The sequence below is a fragment of the Lipotes vexillifer genome, unplaced genomic scaffold (genome assembly GCF_000442215.2).
Source record: "Lipotes vexillifer unplaced genomic scaffold, Lipotes_vexillifer_v1.1 scaffold740, whole genome shotgun sequence".
In the NCBI taxonomy this organism is placed as follows: domain Eukaryota; kingdom Metazoa; phylum Chordata; class Mammalia; order Artiodactyla; family Lipotidae; genus Lipotes; species Lipotes vexillifer.
Genome location: NW_006778610.1, coordinates 2656767 through 2683988, shown reverse-complemented (window position 1 = coordinate 2683988; position 27222 = coordinate 2656767). Strand labels below are relative to the sequence as shown.

The 27222-nt window shown below is 38.0% G+C and overlaps 1 protein-coding gene across 1 annotated transcript in view; it reads left to right on the top strand.

Moving 5' to 3' along the window:
• The window catches only part of LOC103071096 (DNA mismatch repair protein Msh3-like), a gene marked incomplete at its 5' end in the record, with an annotated part of 82825 nt that extends 56234 nt beyond the window's left edge, over positions 1–26591 (top strand). Inside the window, 4 exons of the mRNA XM_007451723.1 lie at positions 12056–12242; positions 16390–16519; positions 23364–23535; positions 25839–26591. Coding sequence (XP_007451785.1) covers positions 12056–12242; positions 16390–16519; positions 23364–23535; positions 25839–25947 — 598 coding nt within the window. The remainder of the gene's footprint in view (positions 1–12055; positions 12243–16389; positions 16520–23363; positions 23536–25838) is intronic.
• Between the last annotated feature and the right edge of the window lie 631 nt (positions 26592–27222).

The following is a 27222-nucleotide window of genomic DNA, read 5'->3' as shown; positions in this document are numbered from 1 at the left end:
GGGTAAAATCCCAGACTTTGCCCAGTTCTGGATGGGTCAGTAGGATTCTCTTATCTCTTGCTAATAATAAGTGCTCCTAAAATGTGAGTAGATAGGTTATGTGTGGGAAAGGATGGAAGCTTTAGAGCCAGAAAGCTCAGGTCTCAATACAAGTTCACCAATTTCCTGACTGTGTGCTAGTTACTTCATTCACCTAGAGCCTTGAAAGAAGTATGGTGTCGTGGAATTAAAAAAAAAAAAAAAGTGTTATAGTTGGGTACAAATCCCACTTTTGCTACTTAACAGCTATCTGACCTTTGGCAAATTACTTGACTTCTCAATGTCTCAGTTTTTTCTTCTATAAAATGGAGATAATACTGCTTAATCACAGATTATTGTGGGAATTAAGTACATGAAGTGCCTGGTATGTAATAGGTACTCAATAAATTTGAGTTCTGTTCCTTCTTCTAGAGTCTGTGTCATTAGTATTTTGGATTTTAAAGTCTGTCTTCGTATATATGTTAGTATAGTACTCCTTTTCTAAACTTAGCCTCAGGTCTCACATCTATAAAACAAAAAGTTTGATAATACCAGGTTTTGAGAATAATTTTTAAAGGGTGTGAAATCACTACAAATTGCTGGTCTTAGCTGTCATCCTTGAAAGAAGTTAACCAAATATTCCACACTCTAAACCTTGCCAACACCAAATTCATTGTTTCAGTATAGTAGTATTCATTCTGAGTTAACTCCTGCAAACACATTAGTTTATTCATCTACCTGGGGATACATTTTATAGTTACCTGGTCCTGAGGGGCCAATCCAGAAGTAGTATTACATGAAAGAATATTCTTATTACAATACATGAAAAAGAGCTGGTTATGAAGTTTGGCATTCAGTGTGATTCCACTTTTGTATGACAAATTATATATGTAAATATATGCAGAGAAAACCATCTAGATAGAAGGCTGCATTCCAAAATATCGTAAAAGATATGGGATTATGGTGACTTTTCTTTAGTTTGGCTTATGAATATTTTCAAAATTCTGAAATAAACAGGTAACAAAAGTACTCCCCTGCCCAAAAAATGTTAAGGGTTATATCAGTCAAAATGAGATGTTTCATAGGGGCGTCTAATGAAATGCATATATGGTCATTGTCTGGGAATACTTTTTTCCAGGACAGACTTCTCTTCCCTACTCAGTAGCATGGAATTCGGGGTTCTAAGCTTTAAACCTTCCCAACAGCATATCAGACTTTATTTTTCCAAAGTTTTAACCCAGCCTCTAAGTAGCCCTAGTTCTTGGTCCTTTAGAAATTGATGGCTTTCTGTCAGATGAGTATGCAAGACGAGTGTCTTCAATTTTCATAACAGAAACATTGCCCTTTGCACATTTAACATCTTTGATTTTTTTTAACCCTTAATGTACATTGGATTTTTTTTAATGGAGCTTTTAAAGTATATTGAAACCTGGCCCCTGCCCTCAGAGGTTCTAAGTTGGCCTGGGGCAGGGTTTGGGAATTTGAATTTTACATGTGTCCATGTGGTTTTGAAATGTGGGCAAGGCTGAGAAGCATTTTCCCAAGCCCTTGCTGGAGAGCTCAGTTATTTAATTCCAAAAGTAAGAGAAGCTTATTATGAAAACTATTTACAGTGTAGTAGGGTATTAAGTGAAATGTTTACTTCTCTACAGGTCAGCATCTATTTATGGTTTCTCATGTAACTTTCCACAAGTTTAGAGGTATACATAAGTCTTCTCTCTTAAATGGTCTTATACTAAGTAAGCATTATTATTATGTAGCTTGCTTTTATTTCCTAACCTGGGGGAAACTGAATTTCCCTGTCAGTTCTTACAGATTAGTCTCACATCTTTATTGGCTGTGGTGTGTCTGCTATGCAGAGGTTCCCTGAACTCTTTAACCTCTGAGACCTCCATCTGGGTTGCACTGCTCTAGTAGAAGAACCCTGTTGCTTGTCCATTCCCCCTGTCCTCGCCTTCTCTTCCTATTACCATTGGAAAGGAGTCTATGTGGACCACATTCAGTTATATCCCTAGGATTTTAACTTTTTACTAGGATATGGTTTAATATTATAACCTCATATTTTTCATTTATTATTCAGACATATTACAATCCCCTTGTAGCTTCCAACCTACTAAAGAAATAAAGCATTGCCAATCCAACTGAACCCATAACCTCCCTGGTCCTGTTCCCCTCCACCCCATCCAGAGTAACCCTTTTCGACTCTGGTTTTCATCTCATGAGTTTCTCTATATTTTTACTACATAGGTATGTTTTGAAATAATATATGGAATTATTTGGTATGCTTTTAAACTGTATGTTTGGTATGCTTTTAACCGTCATTCTTCTGCAAGTGGCTTTTTCCCCCTCAATGTTATATTTATGAACTTCATCCATATGGATGCATATAATTCTAGTTCACTCATTTTTCTCTAATTATGATAGTCCATTTTATGCATGTACCATAGTTTATCAATTTTTCTTGATTAATATCTAATATGATTCAAATTTGTTGCAAATATCAACAGTGCTGATACCTGTCTTACACACATCTAGTACACGTGTGAGTTTTCTGATTCTGGGCTTTACCTAGGAGTGGGACTGTAGAGTGTAAGGAATGTGCATCTTCCTTGTTCTTCAAGGAACATGGACCAATTTAGAATCCCACCAGCAGTATGTAAAAGTTTGTCCCTACGATTTAAATTAATTAGAACAAGAAATACCCATTTGATATGTTTCTATATAGTCTCAAAAATTGGTCATAAGGGCATTTTCATTTCTATTAAGATGTTTTACATGAAGTACCATCTGATAAATCACATTTATTAATGCTAAGGAATTTTTTTCTCTCCATGTGCGTGCTGTGCCTGTTTATAAAGAGATTTGAAGCACTTTATTGTCCTTCCCTGACAAACTGCCAGGCCTCATGTTTTCAGCCAATGGCTGCTCCCCCTTTAATCCCTTTTTGTCTTGACTGCCAGGAGGTTAAGAGCTAAATTTAAGGCGCAAGTATAGAAACAAATTTGGTTTAGTTTTCCCCATCTCTTCTTACATGGGAGTATTTCTCCATGAGTATTTCTCTAGCATGATTCTTAGAACAGCTGCATCAGAATCAGAGATGCTTGTTAAAAATGCTGCTTTATAAGGCCTGTCACAGACCTATTATATTGGAATCTTCAGCGTGAGACCCTAAAATTAGCATTTTAAAAGCTCATGCTAAACTTGCTGTCTCAAATTTGAGCATCTACTGTATGGCTTGTAATCTTACTTTCATATTCATTGTAACTCTTCTGTTATAAGTATTTTGTTATTCTAACTCACTTCAGATCCTTTTTTGTGCTCAATGGAAAAAATATTAAAATCTAGCAGATGTGTGCATAAAATTTGGCTCCAAACTTTGTCTTTTGTTTTTTTGTTCATGCCCCGTGGCATGCGGGATCTTAGTTCCCCGGCCAGGGATCGAATCCGTGCTCCGTGCAGTGGAAGCATGGAGTCCTAACCACTGGACTGCCAGGGAATTCCCAAACTTTATCTTTAAATTGGTTATTTTTGCATTATTAATTGGACATTTACAACACTAGGTTTAAATTCATGTTTTTCATAAATATTCATTGAGTGCCTACTATGTGGTGTGTGCTGTGCCATAAGAAGAATAAATAAATGCGTGAAAAGCTATAAATAGGAGGCTTTGGGAGTCTTTTCCTGGATGTTGTAACCTCATGAACCTTTCTCTGAATAAGAAGGATTTTTTTAAAAGTAGAATTTTGGCAAACATATACATTTGGCCCTAATTGGTGATATATGTACTCATTGGTGAAATATTATATTTCTAGACACATATTTCCAAGGATTATTAACATCTTTGAGTGTATTACTAAATTAAGATCTGTTTCTTATTATCCTGATAAGTGCAAACTTAAACCTCATTCAACTTTTTGGACTCAGTAATTAAGTTTTAGAACAGCGATGAATTATTAAGTCTGGTTGAAAAAAAACAACAAAACAATTGGCTTCTCTCAGCATAATTTATTTCTATTTATGTCAATTAAATGTGGGTAGAAAGGGGTATTTACATTAAGTGGCCTCTGGTTAATAATTTCCATGCCACCCTCCCCACGGAAACTTTTTCTTATGGTCCCCAGCTTCAGGAATGCTTTGTACTCAGAATTGCACCATTGTGTTTACTTTGAGAGAGAATTGGAAGGTAATAGGTCTTCAAATGCTTAAATTAAATTATCTTAAATGTTTGCTTTTGGCTGTGTGGATGATAACTGGTTTGTTTGCTGAATTTAGTTTAATTCAGCACATATTGATTGAGTACCTACTGTGGAGTATTTGTACTCTTTTAAAATATATGTATACTTCTTGGACAGAAGGAAAACATCTTGACTGAGTACATGTCTTCTAGTTGGTAGTAAATACCAGCACTAAAAACCACATTATATTTTACGAAATGAGTGGGCTGTTGAGAATTTTATTGGCAACAGAAATGTTGCCTTGTGAGTGCCTCTCTGGTTTATTTAGCTCCTGTAGCTGTGTCTGCCAAACAGGAGATATCTCACTTCATCTTTTTGATGGGAAGTGGTCGTATGAATTTAATGCTTCAGAGTCACCTGAGGGTTTGGTTTCATTTAGTTTTAAGTGCAGATTCCAGGCATCATGTCCCTGGAATGTAGATTCCCTGGAGATACAGTTGTTATCGGTATGATGAAGGAGACTCCTGGACTTTGTAATTAAGAACTCGTGCTTAGGTCTTCCCATTTTTGATTGGGCTGTTTGCTGTTTTTATATTTTGGAAATTAATCCCTTGTCAGTTGCATCATTTGCAAATATTTTCTCCCATTCTGTAGGTTGTCTTTTCATTTTGTTTACAGTCTCCTTTGGTGTGCAAAATCTTTTAAGTTTAATTAGGTCTCATTTGTTTATTTTTGTTTTTATTACTCTAGGAGACAGATACAAAAAAATTACTCTAGGAGACAGATACAAAAAAATATTGCTATAATATACATCAAAGAGCTTTTTGCCTATATTTTCCTCTAGGAGTTTTATAGTATCTGGTCCTACATTTAGGTCTTTAATCCATTTTGAGTTTGTTTTTGTGTATGGTGTTAGAGAATGTTCTAATTTCATTCTTTTAAATGTAACTGTCCAGTTTTTGGAGCACCACTTATTGAAGAGACTGTCTTTTCTCCATTGTATATTCTTACCTCCTTTGTTGTAGATTAATTGACCATAGGTACATGGGTTTACTTCTGGGCTTTCTATCCTGTTCCACTGATTTGTGTGTCTGTTTTTGTGCCAGTACCATACTGTTTTGATTACTATAGCTTTGCAGTATAGTCTGAGGTCAGGGAGCCTGATTCTTTCAGCTGCATTTTTCTTTCTCAAGATTGTTTTGGCTATTCAGGGTCATTTGTGTTTCCATACAAATTTTTAAATTTTTGTTCTAGTTTTGTGAAAAATGCCCTTGGCAATTTGATCGGGATTGCATTGAATCTGTAGACATTCCTCCAAGGAAGACATCCAGATGGCCAACAGGCACACGGAAAAATGTTCAATATTGCTAATTATTAGAGAAATGGATATCAAAACTACAGTGAGGTATCATCTCACTCCAGTCAGAAGGGCCATCATCAAAAAGTCTACAAATAATAAATGCTAGAAAGGGTGTGGAGAAAAAGAAACCCTCCTACACTGTTGGTGGGAATGTAAATTGGTACAGCTACTATGGAGAACAGTTTGGATGTTCTTTAAAAAACTAAAAATAGGGTTGCCATATGATCCAGCAGTCCCACTCCTGGGCATATATCTGGAGAAAACTATAATTCAAAAAGACACATGCACCCCAGTGTTCATTGCAGCACTGGTTTACAGTAGCCAAGAAATGGAAGCAACCTAAATGTCCTTTGACAGATGACTGAATAAAGAGGATGTGGGGTGTGTGTGTGTGTGTGTGTATACATACACAATGGAGTATTACTCAGCCATAGAAAAGAATGATATAATGCCATTTGCAGCAACATGGATGGACCTAGAGATTATCATGCTAAGTGAAGTAAGTCAGACAGAGAAAGAAAAATATCATATGATATCCCTTATATGTGGAATCTTAAAAAAAAAAAAGGTTCAATTGAACTTACTTACAAAGCAGAAATAGCCCCACAGACATAGAAAGCAAACTTATGGCTATCAAAGGGGAAAGGGGGGGGGTGATAAATTAGGAGGTTGGGATTAATATATACACAGTACTGTTTATAAAATAGATAACCAACAGGTACCTACCATATAGTACAGGGAATTGTATGCAATATTTTGTAATAACCTATAAGTGAAAAGAATCTGAAAAAGAATACACACACACACACACACACACACACACACACACATTTACATATATATAACTGAGTCACTGTGCTGTACACCTGAAACTAATATGACATTGTAAATCAACTATGCTTCAACTGAAAAAAATATTTTAAGGGGCTTCCCTGTTGGCGCAGTGGTTGAGAGTCCGCCTGCCGATGCAGGGGACGCGGGTTCGCGCCCGGTGGGGGAAGATCCCACATGCCGCGGAGCGGCTGGGCCCGTGAACCATGGCCGCTGGGCCTGTGCGTCCGGAGCCTGTGCTCCGCAACGGGAAAGGCCACAACAGTGAGAGGCCCGCATACCATAAAAAAAAAAAAAAAGAACCTCTGCAAGTGACTCAGAAACATATCCAGGTTTAGGAGCTATTATTTAGTTTCAACACTTGACATTTTACAGAAGGAAAAACAGAAACAGAGATTGTGATTTGCTCAAGCTCATAGTGTGAGTTCAGTTATAAGAATGCCTCCTCTGGTTGTGTCACGTTTCCCTATATTGATCTTATTAATTAATCTGGTTAGTCTTTTCCCTCACGACTGATTTATCCTTGCTTTGATGGCCTTAATTATTTGTGTTGTTTCACAGAAAACAGTTAAGAAATAGTTAAATATTTTCCTTTGAATTTCTTGGGACTATCCCACTGAATAGACAAGTAGATGTGTTGGGGAATGATTTGCCCAGTCAGCACACTGTGGGTTTCCTTTGATAGGAAAACACCTGTGTCCTTATGTGGCCTGCATGTGCTTTGTAGGTGGTTCTAGTGAACATGGTTTCATGTGAGCCAATACAAGTTTGGCATTTTCCTGGATTGCTGCCTTGATTTTCAGCTATGTTTCCATTGACACTGAAAGATTGTTGTAGTGTTTTTTTGCTTGGTTATATTTGCAGTTCACTGTAATAGCTGTTATAAATTGACTTTAAATACCATAGTGTGATCTGATTGCAGCTGTTAGTAGAAACAATTACCCTAGATAAAGAAACCTTTTTCATTATCTATTATAATAATTTCATTGCTGCTAATGAGGTGTTTTTGATATTGGTAGAAGAAAGCTGGTTATTTATCTTGGTAATTGCAATCATTTTGCCTTGTCTTAACACAGTGGTACAGTAGAGTATAAAGTGCTTTAAATGTATCAATAGAGTATAAAGTGTTTGAAATGTACTATGATTTTTAAAATAACATTTGTTTTTCTAATGATACTGTAAAGCTTGTTCATTGTGCAAAATTTAAAACTATAGAAAAGCTCAAAAAGGAAAAAAGTTTTAATCACCTGTAATTCCACTACCTGGAAATCGTCCTTTAGGTGTATGGCCTTCCAGGCTTTTAAAAAATGCACACGTGTAATGGTAGATTATTTGTGATTTCATTCCCTTGCTGGGTTAATGTTTATGTGTAAATGTGATACAGATCTACTACTTCACATTTTTTTATACCTTTTAAATACCATATGCTGTATCTACACATCTGTCGATATTTGGTGTTCTTTTGAAGCCTTTTTTCTCCTCTTAGACTTTAACTTTATTTTTCTTCCTTACGCCATCCTTCTTAAGTTAGAGTACTTTGCTGTTCAGGAGATTATTTCCTTCTGTAAAAATTACATAATATGCAAAAAAAAAAAAAAAACCAAGCTAAAACACCCATACTGTACAGAATTCTGCAAAGTTTTTAGCGAAATGAAGTGAGTAGAACATCTTCAATTCCAAAAAGAAGGCAAAATTAGCTAGTATAAAAGCCCTCCTATACAAAACACTTAGAGGACAAATAGAGTATGATTTCACTTATCTGAGGAACTAGAAGAGGCAGATTCATAGAGGTAGAGGCTGAGGGGAGAGAAGAACAGGGAGTTATTTTTTGATGGGCTATTCTGAGATTATGAAAAAGTTCTGCTAATGGATAGTAGTGATGACTGCACAACATTGTGAATGTGCTTAATACCACTGAATTATACACCTAAAAAGTGTTAAAATGGTAAATTTTACGTGTGCCACAACTACTGAGCCTGCACTCTAGAGCCCGAGAGCCACAACTACTGAGCCTGCGTGCCACAACTACTGAAGCCCGTGTGCCCAGAGCCTGTGCTCCACAACAAGAGAAGCCACCACAAGGAGAAGCCTGCGCACCGCAACGAAGAGTAGCCCCAGCTCGCCACAACTAGAGAAAGCACAGCTATGAAGACCCAACACAGCCAAAAATAAATAAATAAATATTTTTTTAAAATGGTAAATTTTAGTTATATATATATAAAATATATGTACTTATATATTATTTTAAAAGCACTTAAAGTGATGCAGTACAATAATCATTTCCTCTAGTTAACAGTTTTCATATTTAAGCTCCAATTACTTATCATTCAATATAAAGAATCCTTTTTTCCACCTGTTAATTTCAGAATTTCTCCCTCATGCTAGCATTTTCCTTTCATAAGGCCCAAAGATTGTGGTTTGAAGGGACAGAGCCCCCACCCTATTTGCTATAATTTAGAAACATCTAGAATGTTATCTCAAAATATCAAGACCTCATAAAAACAAACCCTTGTTCAAATTTTCATGAAAGTATTCTTGATTTTAGAAACTGATTCCAAAAAGTAGTAATTTCTTTTCTCCATTAATGCTTTATTAAGCTTTGTTGACCTATATAAGGGTTAGAGGAGGAGGGAGTAGGGGATTAGAAAGATTAGTCAGCCGCCACTCCTAAAAATATCAGAGTGATTTTTTTTTTTCTTAATCACGTATCTGTAACCTGTCAGAGCAAACTTACTCTGAGATGGAACCTAAAGAATGCATTTTCCGTTTTTCCCTGCGTTTGAATACAAATACAGGCAGAATGATAATAATGACATATGTTCTGAATTCCTTAAATCTCTAACATATTTTAACGTTTGAAAAATTTCAGAATCATTGTCCAGCAGGATGTGTTGTGAATGCTTGTTGGGTTAATAGAAAACTACAGACCTTTTGTTAAGGGTGTTATACCCTGCCTTATTTCCAAAACTTATTTTAGACAGTTTACTGGGATATATACAATAGAGCAGGACAATAAGAAAGTCAAATGGCATTCAAAGATCAAGGACAAGTAAGGATAGAAACCTAAGATAAAGTCAGTGTTGCTATTTGTCATTATAAGGTGCTATCCAGTTGTTTCCTAGTAACCAAGACCAAAAGGAAAATGGATTTATTGATAAAATTCTGTGTCCATCAGAATCATGTAAAATCCTTATATTGCTGAAATTTATTGGAAAAATAAATTTAAGAAGAGGAATTCCTTAAAGGAAATTTCTTAAGAGAAGTTAACAGAAAATATTTTTATCAATAAACAGTTCCCACAGTTACAAACACATACTTCCCCAGTGGCCTCAGTGACTGGTTAAGGCGCCACCACTTCTTTAGTGTCTGCTGGGCAGCATTGCTACTTTATCATCAGGTGCTATGGAAAAATAGAATTGTGAAAAAATGTTTTGGCTCCTATAATGGAGTGGCTTTCAGACGGTTCTATAGGGTGTTAGGAGTCCCACAGAGCCCCCTCTAGAAGGGGAAGCGAGGCCTCATAGTGCTGGGTTCTTGACCAAATCAGTGTTCCTTTGATCTCATTGGCAAAGTGAGTTTCTTTGTAAAATTTCACGTGAACAAAGGATTTAACAGGTAAAAGGTATTTGAAAACTACTGGTCTAATAGTAGAGTGGGGACCATTGTTTAATAAAAATACACCCAAGATTCCCTGAAATCTGGCCTGACCTCCTTAAGGACAGAAACCCTGTAATACCGTAAGACACGTTGGTACCATGGAATTTTGCTACACCCATGTTTTGATGCCATGTATATAAAGCCATCCACCCACCTGTCTAGAGTAGAGATTAAATTTCATCTAGATTGCTTGGTATGTTTATGGTTTCTATTTTTACATTCAACTTTTAAATTCATATACATTGATTTTGGAACATGGTGTGAGTAGGGACACATCTTTGTTGTCGGGTTTTTTTTTTCTGAAAGAACCAGTTAGCTACCATCTTTTTTTAATTGATTGATCATTCAGCCTTCCCTCCTGATTTGAAATCTCACCTTAGAATATCTTTCCCCAAAGCATTCTACAATTCCTGCAGTTCCCAGTGAGACCACTCTGTTACCGTAGTATTTCTAGAAAGCACTTAAGTATACGTAAACTGTTGCATTAAAATCTTAGCCAGTGCTTGCTTCTTTTACTAACTCTTGAATCAAAGATATCCCCCCACACATATTTGCCTTATCAGAGCTATTTTATTATCAACGAAAGATATGTTCTTTTTGTCAGTTCACAACCTGTCAGGAATAAAATCAAACATTGTTAAGTGAGAATAAAACATTATGGTTCTGAAGAATTCAGAGTGGTTGCAGGGATAGGAAAGTTTAATATTCTTGCTTTGTGGTAGGGAACATATTAGTAAAGTAAATGTTGAAAATTGAGGTAAATAACAGGATTTAAACTTTAAAAAAGTAACCAGAATGCTCCCGAGTTAGCAGCGTTTCGGAAATTATGTTTTGTACTTATCGATTTTAAAGGAGACAGAATCGACAGCACTATCACCTCCATCATAGATGTAGTTAATTACAGTTTCTAAATGCCACTGATTACTGGAGCAGTTCTCCTAAGGTGCCACCAGTCTTTGGAAGTGAGGAGGTGGGCATTATAATCCACTGCTCCTGCCCAGTATGTGGCTCCAGCCACAGGATAGTTAAGGCTCGGTTTTACCATGAGTTTTTCCAGAAATAAGAGACATATTATGCTGCTGTAGGTCACATGTGAACTGTTGTAGAAAAACTAAATTAATGAAGGTATTTTGCTGAGAAAATAGTCACCAGCACCCACAAAGCTGGCTAGTGGGTCAGAGTCTGAATTCTAGGTTTTGCTGCAAACTGCATGACCTGGAGTACAAATACCTAATTTTTCCCCCCAGATTTCTTTTTACATTCTCCCAAATGTGTTCTGCAAGCCATTATTGTCAGAAGGTGCTCCAGGAGAAGTTTCAAGGGTCCATGGTTAAATGAGTTAGAAATGCTGTGTACTAGATCAGGTGTAAGAAATGCACAATATGTAGTAGAATATTAAAGGAGCTAAGAAGTCTTACAGGAAAGAACCCTTACAACTTCTGAACCTGTTTCTTGACATCTCTAAGAACACTGTTGCATGAAGTCCACTTTAGGAACCTGTATTAGGTGTCTGAGGTTATTTAAACCTCCATAATTCTAGTTCTAGTAAAAAAAAAAAAAAAAGTTCTATTTCAACATGGTACTTTAATTTGTAATATCAGTGTGGAATCTTCTTCAGGAAATACTGGAAAAAGCCTTTGATTGTACAGCATCCTAGTACTCATGGATTTTACACACAGTGATACAGAGAAGCGTTGTTTTCCCCTGTGAGTACCAAAACTTTGATTTGAAATGACTGGTCAGAAAGAGGCCGAGTCAGAGGTTTCCCTGCTTTTCAAGAGCTCTGTCCAGTACCTCAGGTTCTACTCAGAATGTTTCTATAAGGTGCCATTTGATGTTAGACACTCTTTATATCCAACGTATTTTCTTTTGTTTAATACAGTTTCAGCTGTTATTGGCTCAAAGTACATAGGCCCCTGTAGGGATCTTTTATAGTTATTGTTCAGAAAATAATGTCTGGCTTCCTAATAATGAAGTTCAGAGGAAAATCAGGATTTTGTCATCTTGTTTGTAGGATGGGGGCTGCAGATAACATATATAAAGGACAGAGTACATTTATGGAGGAACTGGCTGACACAGCAGAAATAATAAGAAAAGCAACATCACAGTCTTTGGTTATCTTGGATGAATTGGGAAGAGGAACAAGCACCCATGATGGAATCGCCATTGCTTATGCTACACTTGAGCATTTTATTAGAGATGTAAGTATCTTGCGTACCTTTTTGTACAGGAATGTTGCATACTCTACAAATTGTTTTCCTGACCTCAGTTTCGAAATATTCAATATTATCCTGCAGTTGATCCTGTTCCTGCAATTGATCATTCAAATGCTATACATGGAACTCAGGTAGATTGGCCCTAAGTGACGTTTGTAGTTCTTTGATGTGTCTTGCTTTCTTTTGCTGAGGCAGAATAAACCTGGTCAGTAGGAGAAAGGCCTCCTTGGCAATATTTCCACCTAGAACTGTATCTTACTCTCCTTGGCAAACTAAATCAAGAGCAGGGCCCATCCACCTGCAACCCAATCCTTGAGAAAAGAACCAAATAAGAGATAGTGCCATTTTTGCCCTGTGAAATACTTTTTTCAACAATATCCTAGAAGATCTCCTTATAAGACCTTTGATCTGATCTTTCAGTGTCTCTATCTTAGTAACACCTTCAGTGCATGTGTCTTTTTTTTTTTTTAGAGTTCATTTTTTTTTTTTTTGGCTGCATTGGGTCTTTGTTGCTGTGCATGGGCTTTCTCTAGTTGTGGTGAGCGGGGGCTACTCTGTTGCAGTGCGTGGGCTTCTCATTGCCGTGGCTTCTCTTGTTGCGGAGCACAGGCTTTAGGCACGCGGGCTTCAGTAGTTGTGGCTCGCGGACTCTGGAGCGCAGGCTCAGTAGTTGAGGTGCACGGGCTTGGTTGCTCCGCGGCACGTGGGATCTTCCCGACCAGGGATCGAACCCATGTTCCCTGAATTGGCAGGTGGATTCTTAACCACTGCGCCACCAGGGAAGTCCCAGAGTTCGTTTCTAAGCATCTGAATGTGACCTTTTGTTTGTGTCAAACTTTGCACCCCTGTCATCTCCATCAAACTGTCCCCTTTATTAACTGTCTCTGTTTTTGTTCATTCTGAACAAAAATGAACCTTTTTTTCTCTCACCTTAGCACCTGCCCCTGAACCTTGTCTCTTCTTTGGTTTTTCTTTTTCTATTTTGTTCTCTACTTTTTACAATTTTCTTTGTCTCTGTGTCTTCCTTCCATTTTCATTTCTTTCTTTCTTCCTTAAATAGCCAATAAAAGCACATTTTTGCTCGTATTTCTTTGCAAAAATAAAATCTCCTTTTCTTTAAAGTTTTGTGGCCCTCAGTTTTTTGTTTAAACGTTTAGTTAGATTACATAGTGATGACATATTTTCTGTTTTAAAATAAATACTTTTTACTTTTAAAGAAATTCTGTATTTTCAAAAAGATATAGCTCAGGAACTTTTCTTTAATCATTGTAGAAACTACAGGTTCAGTATAGTTCTATATCTGCCTCCAAAACACACTTTTTAAACATTCATTTAAGAATACTACTCATGCAAGAGGGAGGAGATATGGGGATATATGTATATGTATAGCTGATTCACTTTGTTATAAAGCAGAAACTAACACAGCATTGTAAAGCAATTATACTCCAATAAAGATGTTAAAAAAAAAAAAGGATACTACTCAGCTGTAAAAAAAAAAATGGAATTTTGCCATTTGCAGCAACATGGATGGGCATTATGCTAAGTGAAATAGGTCAGACAGAGGAAGACAAATACTGTATGATATCACTTATGTGGAATCAAAAAATACAACAAACTAGTGAATATAACAAAAAAAGAAGCAGACTCACATATACAGAGAGCAAACTAGTGGGGAGAAGGAAGCAGGGAGGGGCTTTTTAGGGGTAAGGGGGAAAAAGGGTTATTATGGGGATATATGAAATCATGTGCGTGAAACTTCGGAAAATTGTAAAGCACTACAGAATTTAAAGAATCTTTCATTTAATAAAAACTAGATTAATTAAGACATTCCTTTATTTTGAGCCTTCAGGAACAAATTATGACAGAGCTGAATTTGTCAACTTCGAGTTTCCTTTAATTGTATCTACTCTATAGCAGTGTATCAGTTACTATGACTGCATAACAAAATACCCTGAAACTTGGTGGCTTAAAACAACAATAATCATTTATTGTCTCTCAGAGTATCTGGAGGTGAGAAATTTGGGAGCAGCCTGGCTGGGTGGTTTTGGCCCGGGGCCTCTTCTGAGGTTGCAGTCAAGTTGTCACCCAGGGCTACAGGATCCTCTTCCAACGTGGCTCACGCACATGGCTGGCAAGTTGGTGCTGGCGATTGGCCAGGGCCCTCAATTTATTTCGCTATGGGTCTCTCCACTGGCTGCTTGAGTATCCTTACAGAGTGGCATCTGGCTTCCCCCAGAGGAGGCATTCCAAGAGGCCAAGGTAGAAGCAGCAGTGCATTTTATTTTGCCATCATGTTGTTGAGTACGCAGGGCCAGCCCTGATCAGTGTGAAAGAGGCAACTCAAGAGCATGAGCATTGGGAAGCGAAGATCTCTGGGGCCACGTTGGAGGCTGGCTGCCAAAAGCAGTTTGTCACAATTTCAAAGAGTCATTTAAGAACCTTCAGGAACAAATTAGGACAGAATTGAATTTGTCACTTATGTTTTCATTGCTTCTGTAGCAGTTTTTGGATATTTTAAATGTTGATGAAGAAAGTGTTAGTTTTAGATAAAGTTTACCTTGGAGTTAAGTCATTGAAGAGGATTCTTCAGGAACAAGAGTCCCTAACTTGTTTAGGGATGAAAATCTTTATTTTTCATGATGTCTTTTGATTGCTGGGTTGGGGAAGAGAGGAAAAGGAGGAGTTAGGGAGGCTACGTGTTGCTGCTGCAGGGTGGAAATGGCCTTGAGGGGGGCAGTGGTGTAACCCAAACCCTTAGGTCTTCCAGCTAGAAATGCCCGTCAGCTCAGGGAGGGGACACTGGGGAGACAGCTGGTCCTAAGATATTTCAGGGCAGATTTTAAGAGCAACTTGTCAAAGAAATTCTGCCTTAATAGGTTTATTTGTAATTGTTTTTAGAGAAAAGGTATATGTTCTGACTTTTAATAAGGCGGATGGCAGATGAATGAAAACTGGGGTTCTTCAATTTGATTACCCTCGTCTGCTAATTTTTAGACCAAGATTTGGTGTTAACTTCCCTTAAGATAGAGATTTCTAGAACACATATAACTGTGCTTTAAAACATTGCTAATTAAGTAATCCACAAGTCTGTACTAAGAACACAAAAATAAATTTTAAAATGGTGAGGGTAGGGAGGAAGAAGGGAAAGCTCTACTTGACAAAATTCCAGCTAATAGAGAACGCTTTGTTTTTTCTTTAATCGACATTTATTAACTACCAGAATAATAACTGATTCAGGCAATGATGATCAACAGATAGTAAGACCTTTGGATGAAAGATTGTTGGAGAAAATGATATTCGCACCGTTTCAAAGTATCACTCCCCAAGTTATTTATTAATTACAAAAGAGAGAGGTGTCAGTACAGTGAAGGAATCTTTTGGGCACACACTTAAACCAAATAATCAGCTTTAGCATCCCCAATAATAGATCAGACTGACATCATGTACCTCCTGATGTGATATACTGAAAAGGGTATTATGTCACCTACGTATATATGTAATATTGCTGGTAATAAGTTTTAATCTGAATTGAATGAGGCAAATCCAAATTGAGGGAGATTATGCAAAACAGCCCTCCTGGATACTTCAAAAATTGTAAAGACATAGAAGTGAAAAAAGAGAAGTCTGGGGAACTGTTCTAGATTAATGGGGACTAAAGAGGCATGACTAAGTGCACCACATGAGTTTGATTTTTTTTTTTTTTAATATAAAGAAATTTCTGAAGAACATTATTGGAACAGTAAGGGAAATTCATGGACTATATGTTAGTAAATAGTGATGTATCATTGTTAAACTTCTTGAGTGTGATAATTTTATTCTGGTTATATAGGAGAATGTTTTTGTTCTCAGAAGATAGAATCTTAAGTATTTAGGGACCAAGTGTCATGATGTCTATACAATTCTCAAATGGTTCAGGAAAAAAGTGTGTGTGTGTGTAGAGGGGAAGGGAGGAAGAAAGAGGAAATATGGCAAAATATTAACAAATGGTTGTCTAGATAAAGAATACATGAGTGTTCATTGTACTTGGCTTGAAGCTTTTATGAAGGTTTGAAATTTTTCAAAATAAAGTTGGGGAAAAGTTTAAATTAAAATTTAAAAATAAAATAACTTTCATTGTGTCTCACTGCTTTAGGTGAAATCCTTAACCCTCTTTGTTACCCATTATCCACCAGTCTGTGAATTAGAAAAAAGTTACTCACAACAGGTGGGGAATTATCACATGGGATTCTTGGTCAACGAGGATGAAAGCAAACAGGACCCAGGTATGAATTGTTCTTGCAGTAAGTACAACTAGAATTCTGTTGGTTTTCATAATTTATAACTTGAAGTTCATAGGAGCATGAACTTATTGCTTATTAATCATAAAAGCTGTGAATGTTGATTGTAAATGACATTTGTCCAAATTCATTTTCTCTAAGCTTAGGGTCAGATAGAATTTGCATTTATCCTCGCCATGTCTGAATCCTTCTCTGGCCCTCCTTATCTCATCTTTCTACAAGAAGAAGGTGGGGTGAGGGGTTCATTTAGGTTTTATTCTTAGATCCATCTCAGAAAAGATGCCCTAACAGTCAAGTGTGTTAGTTATCGTTAAAAATACTCAGTACATTTCCCAAAATATCATTTAGCATTAATTACTTACTAAGAGCAATACTCTATACTGGCCATACATGTTATCTTAATTTGACAAGGAAAGTGAATCTCAGGTAAAGTGGGTTCCTCATGTCATTCACCTGGGTGGAGGCTGAACTGAGCCTAGAATCCATGTCCTCTGCCTGCAGGTTCTCTTCTGCTCTGCTAGAAACGGTATATGGGAGCTACAGTATTTTTCCTAGCCTTCTGCTTACTACTCATGTCACAGAAATGAAACATTTCTTGAAAAAGCATCATTAGCCAATAGAAAAAATTCAAGTGCTGTAAGTAATATAGTAGATTTTAGCTTTTTTTTTTTTTTTTTTTTTACCCCCTGTTCAATAATTTTTTTTTTTTTTTTTTTCTGTACGCGGGCCTCTCACTGCTGTGGCCTCTCCCATTGCGGAGCACAGGCTCCGGACGCGCAGGCTCAGCGGCCACGGCTCACGGGCCCAGCCGCTCCACGGCATGTGGGATCTTCCCGGAACCGGGGCACGAACCCGTGTCCCCTGCATCGGCAGGCGGACTCTCAACCACTGTGCCACCAGGGAAGCCCAATAATAATTTTTTTTAAGCTGTGGGCCAGTGATGGTTTATGCAGTTGGTGTGCTACAGTGGAAAATCCATTATCAAAGATACTCCAGAGTCCAGATTTTATTTTGGAAAAGTAATAAGTAAGGATGGACCTGAAAAAGATATCAGGCAACTGGCCCAAATAAAACAAAGCACTGGACCTAAGATAAATGTAATGTTAGGCAGTCCTGGCCTTTCACCACCATGCGGTCTTGAAAAACACATCATAAATTCTCTCATAGAAGCAGTTTTGTATCTATTCATCTGCATCCAAAGTGACAGGAGGAGCTTATAAGCTAAAATCCAATGGGATAAACAAAACAGAGTTCACTAGCAGGGAAGGGTCAGTGGTGAGTGTTTGATGTGAACTGACTACTAACCCAGACCCTTACATCTTAAGTGTTTTGGCATTTTATTTTATTGATTTAGATTTTTATTCATGAGCATAATTTTTAAAAACTAAGTAATGCTAAAGACTCATGCTAACAGGCAGTGGTCCCCTGCTTCCATCCTTTTATTACTCCACGGCCCCTCTCCATCCCAGTCCCAAGGCAACTGCTTTTGACTCTCATCCATTTCTTCCATAGTTCTAAGTACTGTGCTTATTTTCCTATCTCTTGGTTCATCGACCTGACACAATATTTACTGACTTCTGTTAAATGAGGGTCTTCCGCCCTCCCTTCCCCTTCTTCCTGGTATAGGAGTTTCACGTTTTTTCCGTTTCATTCACATTCATTGTTTTCACTGTTACTGCCAGTAGGTATTGCTTACTCATGAGTCAAGTACGTTTTCTTTCTTGTACAACGTTTTTCTTGAAGGTAATAATTGTTTTTATTCTTCCATTGTTGTATTTGAGTCTATTGTTGAAAATTCCTGTATCCTCCAATAGCTTTGCAAACCACTTCTCTAGACAGTTTTCCACATGACTGAACCTGTTGGTTCCAGTTTTCCCCACTGGTCTCATTCTTCCTGGAGCCCTTTGTCCTGCTCATCTGAACTGATTGTTTCCTAGGCCTGCTGCCCAGCTGTTGCTGTCATCCTAGGAAGTCTCTTAACCTCTCCTCTGTGCATTTGATTGCATGTGACAGAACACTTGGGCTCACACCAGCTCAGACGATGAGGATACATATAATCTCGTATTACAGGAACTTCAGGAATGGTGGGCTTCAGCTCCTCTTCTATGCAGTTCTCCAGGCTTTGTCTTCCTGCCCTGCTGGTTTCATCATCAGACTAGCAGCAAGATGGCTGCAGCTCTTTCGGGCATCACATCCAGAATTGACAATGTCGGAAGGAAGAAAAGGGACCAGCTTTTCCTGTGACTCTTTCTTAGGAGCAAGGGAACTTCTCTTAGATATGCACTAGCATCTCATCAGTGTCCTATCTTATTTTCAGGATTGAATCACATGATCATTCTTAAACCAATTCCTAGAAGTAAGAATGGAAGGGATAACTTTGATCAGCCTAGACTAATTGGGATCAACATTTGGAGCTGGATATGCGGACACTGCTCCCTGAGATAAATGGTCAGGGAGTTAATTCCTTTATAAATCAGGGTTTTCTTAGGGGTGGAATAGATTTTGGATAGGCTACTAATAATATCAACTAAAGAAGGTAAAGTTTTTAAGATTTTGCATGAATGAAAATGTCTCCATACCTTCACACTTGATTTATAATTTAGCTAGGGCTAGAATTTTAGGTTGAAAATAATTTTCACTCAGAAACTTGAAGCATTCCTCCATTGCCTGCTCACTTCCAATATTATCCCTGACTGTATCTATGCTTCATCCTTTACCTCTGACCTAATTCCTCTTCTGTCTAGATTAGAGGCCGTTGGGTTGGTCATCGGTAAAATGCCCCAGCGACCTTCTGGGTGACTTCCGAGATACTATGCTTATCTATTTCCTTTGGTGTGGTAGATAAAGCAATGGACCAGCAGTAAGAAACCTGCGTTTTAGTCTCTTCCAGTCCATAAGATGTTGGAAGAGTCTCCTAACCTCATCCATCTCTACATTTTTATGAATCTATCCTAAAAGTGACTTCAGAAATTATTTGATCAGCACACATCTCTTTAATACCTGTCTAGAGGAGTTTTGCTTTAAAACAGTTTTGCTAAGTTTCCCTGTAACAAACAGAAACTTGAATGATTACTTGCACTGACTCTAAGCAGTGTCAGATAAGCTTTTCAGTAATACCTGTTTAAGAAATTGGTCATAGCTTACAAGTAGGGTCCTCACTAAGAACTTTTATTTGAAGCTGTAAAGAAATGAGTCATTTTACCATCTGCTCTGCGACCTGGCTCTCTCCACCTCCATGTTTCCTTTGTACACGCACACACGCCTCCCTCTCTCTTTCTCTCTTCTCCCTCTCCTTCCCTCTCTCTCCCATGGAAGAGTGGTGAAAGATAGTCTTGAAGTAGAACGTAACTATAAAAATAGCTCCTTCAGGTGATTATGGAAGAGTGGTTACATTATTTACCTTGATGCTGTAAGAACTACCATAATTAGTACTAAAGTAGAGACCAGCATATGATGACAAATTCAGCAGTTGTTTGTACTGAGGTATGTTAATGAGTTTTTTGGGAGCAGTATCATATTTTATATAATTTAACTATATTTTATAGCTATATTTAAGAAACATTTTTTAGCTAGTTATATTATATATACTACATCTTATATGTATGTAAAGCAAAAAAAAGGAAAAAGCCATCAGCAAAGCAGTGTTTAAATGAGGGGGTTTTGTGGCATTTAGTAGGCTTTCAGAAAAGGTTGGATGGATGGATGGATGGGTGGGTGGGTGGATGGATGGGTAGATGGATGGGTGGATGGATGGGTGGGTGGATGGATGGATGGATGGGTGGATGGATGGGTGGGTGGATGGGTGGATGGATGGGTGGGTGGATGGATGGATGGATGGGTGGATGGATGGGGGGGTGGATAGATGGATGGATGGGTGGATGGGTGGATAGATGGATGGGTGGATAATGAATGGATAGATGGACTGACAGATGAATTAATCTCTTTTTTAGAAAGGTCAGTGTGGAGGCTAGATTATAGAGGAGAGGCTGGAGGTGGAGAAATCAGTTAGGACTAACCCAGTTGAAGTGATAAAGGCAATACTTGTCTTTGAGATGAAAAGAATTGGCTTTTTTGATACTCCACTGCTGTTCACTTCAGTCTGGGTCTTGTGAGCACTGAAGGGTAACAAAAAACTATCCAGGTTAGCAGGTACTGGTTTCTACATGCTTCTTTCCTAGTCTTTTCCCACCCACTTTGTCACCTGTCCTTTGTGTTCCTTAAGTTTTATTTGGAGGCAAAAGGTATTCTTAGTGCTTTGTAATGTGAGTTTTAGTCTATGTATTCCTGAGAGTGTCAGCATTCTTTTCACCTCCCACCTCTAGCACCCACCCTTAGAAAGGTATTATTTGTCTGTTGCTGAATTCTTAGAGGAGATTTTAAAGAAAATTCCATTATCCTCCTTCTCCGTTGTGTTCAGTCTTTTGGCTTTTTAGCTTTTAGCTGGATAAAAGAATAAAGCATACACATTTATCAAATGAAATAATATATGAGAAAAGCTCCTGATAAACCTATAATAAGTATACTAGGGTCTCAGAAACCATTGTGAATCTGGTTCATCTTGGACATTTTTGTAATACCGTGCAATTATATTGAATTTTGTAATAAAAGCTGCATAATCCCGAGCTGCTTTAGGTTTTCTCAGAGATTAAACTGTATGCAGCTGTTGGGGAAGAATTTGTTCTCTAGCCTTCTTGGTTCTTTGGCTGGTCTAATAATCAAATTAACATAAGACAGATTAACAGGAGAAAACCAAATTTAATTATGTACCTACGGGGCCCTCATAAGAATATGAGGGCAAGTCAGGCAGTTGAGGCTTCTATGCCATCCTGAGCTAAGGAATGGGATAGGAGACTGGGCATCAAAGGGGAGGACGGTAATTCACAGGGAAATAAGAAAAACAGATATTTGGTAATTAGATGTTTGTCTTGCCCTATACATAGGTCATTCAGATAGACGTTATCTGTGGTAACAGTCTATCTCTGAGCCAGGGCCCCCCCTACCTCCATCTAAATTCTTTCAGGCAGTTGAAGGGGGGGCTAAAAAAGCCTTTCCTGAGCCTGTGGGGCCTCCCCTGTCTTCAGCCCCAGACAGTCTGCATGCCAGAGTGGCACATCTTGGGGAGGCTTGTTCTGAATCCCTTCACAGTCTTGTCTTTGTATTATTGCACTTCATTATATCCCAATTCTTTAAAAGTTTTAACTTCACGTATATGTACTGTGTGGTAGACTGCTTCCCCAGGAAGCAGATTCTGAGGTTTACATGCCAGAGTTTATTGGGGAGCGGTCTCACGATCAACGCTGGGTTACAGTTATAAGGCTTCAGCCCACCCTGCAGAGAGCTCTAATGAGGGTTGGTCCTTCAGAGTTACCTCAGCTTCGGGTGAGAGAGCCAGGCCTTATACCTTTTATTAGTTATCTACTGTTGCATAATAAATTACCCCCCAAAACATAGCAGCTTAGCACAGCAAATATTTATTATCTCAATTTCTGTGGAGCAGGAATCCAGGGGCAGCTCAGCTGAACACCTCTGCCTCACAGTCTCTCACAGGCTGCATCATGGTATCGGCCAGGGCAGCAGTCGCTTCAGGGTTTCACTGGGGCAGTCCACTTCCCAGCCCACTCACATGCTGTTGGCAGACCTCAGAATAGTTACTTCCAAGTTCACTCACGTGGCTGTTGGTAGGCTTCCAGGCCCTCACTGACTTGTTGGCCAGAGACATCAGTTTCTTTCTATGGGACCTCCATAGGGCAGCCCACAATATGACCACTGGCTTCCCTGAGAGCAAACAAGCCAGAAAGAAAGTGAGAGTGCCCAAGACAGGCCACAGTCTTTCATGATGTAATCTCAAAAGTGACATGCCATAATTTTTGTCATGTTCTATTCATTAGAAGCAAGTCCTTTGAACCAGCCCACACTCAAGGAGAGGGAGTGACACAAGGGCTTGAACACTAGGAGGCAGGGAACTTTGGTGGCCATCTTAGAGGCTGCCTACAAACTCCCATAGCAACCAGTCACTGGACGCAGGTTGCCCAAGATGGGACGTGACCTTGGGTGAAGGAGTTCTCTTCAGCTGAGGAAGTTCCCAAAGAGGGCACACAGCTGAGGGTTGCAGGCTTAACAGCCTTCCTGACAGCTGGGGCAGTAAACCCTTCAGTCCTGAGTGGGATTTGGGTGGCACCAGACAGCATCCACTTCAATATGTATAGCTCTTAGTTAACTTGGATGTTTAATAAGCCAGAATTTCTCGGTCTTGTTATTTAAACTGTGCAACATGTAATATTTCCTTATCTGTTTTTGTGGTTTTGTTTCTAGCACTCTTAGAAACATCTTTTATATATGTTACTTCACAGAGTATATTACAAGACTGGTGAATATATTCTTCCACTGGAAAACACTTTTTTAAAAAGAAATCTATTTTTAAAGGAGAAATTGTATTGTACCATGTATCAGAATCACTCCTTTTTTGATATAGAAGGTCAGTGGAAATTTTTCAGCAAACAGCGTAAAACTAAATACTTCTTAGCTTACAATGAGTAATTGTTAAAAACCATTTTAACTGAGCTGAAAGATAGATTCTAAATGCAAAAGCATTTTCAAAGCAGTATTTACCCTTTTCTAGATATGTAGTATTGATAAAAGGAGCTAACAAGGGATTAGGAACAGTGGATTTCTTTTTCAGATTATAAATTTTAATTGAATAAAATTATAAGAATTTGTATGTTGTCTTTAATCCTCTGATTTCTTTCAACTTTCAAGCATGGTTTTCTTTCTCTCTCTCTCTCTCTCTCTCTCTCTCTCTCTCTCTCTCTTTTTTAACTCTATTTTTTAGGTGAAGAAGACCAGGTTCCTGATTTTGTCACTTTTCTTTATCAAATAACCAGAGGAGTTGCAGCAAGGAGTTATGGACTCAATGTGGCTAAACTAGCAGATGTTCCTGGAGAAATTTTAAAGAAAGCAGCTAGCAAATCAAAAGAGCTGGAAGGATTAGTAAATATGAAAAGGTCAGAATGATTGTGCTGCATTTTTTGATTTATAATGAAATCTTCCAAGTTGTCCCAGGAAAAGGATTGTCCTGTAAATGAACATCAGAACTTCCTTCAAGTGTCTCTTCAAGTATTGTGAAACATTTAATTACAATAAAATGAAAACAGCTCTTACCAAAGCTCACGTGAATTCACTCATGCCTCTCTAGTCAGATCTTTATTAAGTCGATAAATTAACTCCTTAATATGTACCAACACATTCATTGCCTAAAATATTCGTTTATGCAAAAAATTACTAATGGAAACCTCAGTATATAAAATGTTTAGAGTACTTCTTTTATTCATATATTGCATTCAGATATGCAGTGGTTGCATTCAGAAATGAAGAATTCTGTCAGGACAGGAATGAAAATAATAGTATCACATAACTAGGTGATTAGAGTCAGTATCCACACGTCACTTACTTTGTGGATTTGTTTGTGACAAAGTTTTCATTCTAACCGACTTCTCCATCATCTAGGAACGCTTTTGTGAATGCACTCACTTTTTACCCTGGATAGCCAGCAAGTATATAGTCAGTATATATACTAATCTTCATATAAACCTGAGACATACTTTGGAAGGAAGATATTCCTAGGAAAATAGCATACTAATAAATAATAAATTATAGCCTTTTTTCCCCAAATATAAGATTATATTATAAAACAACATAAGCTCCTCACCTACCTCCTGCCCCACTCCTTCTCTGCTTGGAGAGTCTGATCGGCCTGGGGCTGGACATGATTGCCCTGGTCCATAATCATATGACCAGGAGTGAACAGGCTGTTAGTCCAATAGAACATCTTGGCTGACCACTATACTGTAAGAATATGTTTTAGTTCTGGAAATCATCCCCTATTTAAATATTGAAATATTAACACCTAATATTAGTTAAACACTTGCCAACTTGTATACGTACAGTTGTGCAACTAACTTCTCTTTCTCCTCTTCCTGCCTCTGTGGTTCTGCCTTGCACTCCACACTCTGCAGTGGTAAATGTTGGTGAACCAGGTCCAAAGTGCTGGAATACTATAAAAGACATGTCGTTTCCTCTGTTGACATTCTCTTCCGGATCCTTTCCTCAATGCCAAGTTAGAAACAAATGTTGTAATCAGTGACCGCTTATTTCTAGTTATTTGTAACAAAATAGATTAACATAAAATTTTTCTAGAGAGAAAAGTAATCATCTATGAGAGTTTAAAAATAAGCTTAGCCCGTAGTTCTTTGGGCTGATTTAAATCCTCTCTTGTTGTCTTCTTATTTTTCTTTTTCCCTAAAGAAACTAGAATAAAACTTTGCTACAAAAGATACATAAGCAAGATGTTCATAAAATATGAGAGTTTATACATGTTGCTGCTATATAGCCTATAAAGCAAGAGCAGTGAAATTCACAGGTTATTTATAAATATTTTAACTCTTCTGACTAGTATATAACATTTTGAAATCTAGAAAGTTATCTTAAAAAGACAGAATTATAGAAAGAGGTTGCACTGGGATGGAATCTGATGATTTATCAGGATACACTGCATTTATTGTTTTTCCTTTTCACTAAAAGTGCCTGTCACATCGATTCCATTGGCGAGATCAAAGAAAGCAAACTGAATCCAGTGCATTCATGTGGGTTTGGTAATAGCTAATATTTATTGAATGCTTGCTGCGTGCACCAGCAAGTCTGGGCAGTCAGTCCTTTGCAGCAGCCTAGACACTGTGCCAGTTAACTGTTCTTATTGCTTTACATACATTAACTCATTCCTTACGACAGCCTTGTGAGATAGGTACTGCTGTCATCCCCATGTTATAGTTGGGGAAGATGAGGCCAAGTGGGGGTAGGAAGCTGACCAGGAAACCAGGGTCACGCAGCTATTTGGTGCTGGAGCAGTGATTGGAACTCAAATACTCCCTCTTCAGACCCTAAGTAGGTCTCTGTTATGTTGGCATTTTACTCTTTCCATAGCCTGCATTATATTATTAAATCAATTTTACTTTTCATCCTGTGAGCACACATAGCCTCTGGCTGAGTTAGAAGAGGGAGGAAGCTGGGCTCTCCCCTCCCCGGAGTCAAGAGAGCTGATCACCAACTTTGGTCTCTTGATTATAATAGCAGCACTGAAAAACTTGTTTCTCAGGAAGGCTGATGCTTCCTGACATAGCTTCCCAACCACAGCTTCCCAGTCACCTTGCCTGTGAGTCTAATGTTACAGACTTTTCATAGCTTTCCATGAGATGTACTGGCCTCTAACAATTTCATTTATAAAAGAAATAGTATTTTATTTTCTCTACAGGAAAAGACTAAAGTGTTTTGCGAAGTTATGGACGATAAATGAAGCAAATGATTTGCAAAAGTGGACGGATGAGTTCAAACTGGAAGAAATTACAGACTTCTCTTCCTGATGAAAATGAAGACTACGTTTTGGAACCAAAAAATAGAGAATTAAAAATACCAACTGTATAAAACAACTCTCTAGTAATAGCCCATCTTTGTGTGACCTGAGCATAAAACCTGACCGTGGTATATTCCTGTTAGAAACAGGGAGAGGCCTTTTGTGTAGAAAGTCTGTTTCAGGTTCCTGCCATCCTTTTAAAAGTATAAACACTTTTGAATATTAAGATTTCTATCATGTCATTAGAAAATCTCATGGACGGTAAGATTCAAATAAAATCAAAAACTTCTAAGTAAAACCTGGAGTGGTAGAATATATAGTTCATGAACTTTTAGAGTGATATAAAAATTTAATGCATAATTTTATTTGTTTCAGTTCAGATAATTTGCAACTGGTTGAAAAGTCTTGCAGGAATATACATTTTCATTCGAACTAAAATAATTTTATAATGCCGCCAGTTTATTCACTGTAAGCATAAGAATTTTTGAAGAGAAGTAGAAGGAATTATCGGGCTTTTAGAAACTAGAGCACAGAAAGAGTAAGGTCATATGAAATTTGAAAAGCTAAATATTGTCATAGTTTTAAGCAATTTGAAGATTGTTAGATTAAATTATTTGTCATTCATTCAAGTAATAAACATTTGATGAATACGTGCTATAACATATTTTTTTTCATGTTGAATTTGGGGGTTCTCAACTATTTGGGACATTTGTTACTTTTTAGGTTTAACTGTGGAACCAAGCTTGCTGCTCCTCCCAAGTACACAGAACTGAGCTTTCTCATTTTGGACCTTTCTACTAACTGCTATAGCAAATGTATGGTCTTCCCGGTATTGAACCTTATAGCTATGTTGATTCATAACAATGCTCCCTCCCTGCGTGTTTAGGGTGACAGTGCTCAGCTTTGTCCCTGAGCTTTTTATAGCACTTACAACCTGGCTTCTCATATCTATTCTTTTTGTTTCTAAATATATGATCTTGCACAAAGGCTTTCCATCCTGTTTCCCACTCGGTTTTCATTCCTACTCAGTGAATTGTCTTCACTTGATAGCCACATTTCTAATTTCTTCTTTAGATTCTTTCTTTTTTTTTTTTTTTTTTTTTTTTTTTATGGTGCCCGGGCCCCTCACTGTTGTCGCCTCTCCTGTTGCGGAGCACAGGCTCCAGATGTGCAGGCCCAGCGGCCATGGCTCACGGGTCCAACCACTCCGCGGCATGTGGGATCCTCCCAGACTGGGGCACGAACCCGTGTCCCCTGCATCGGCAGGCGGACTCTCAACCACTGC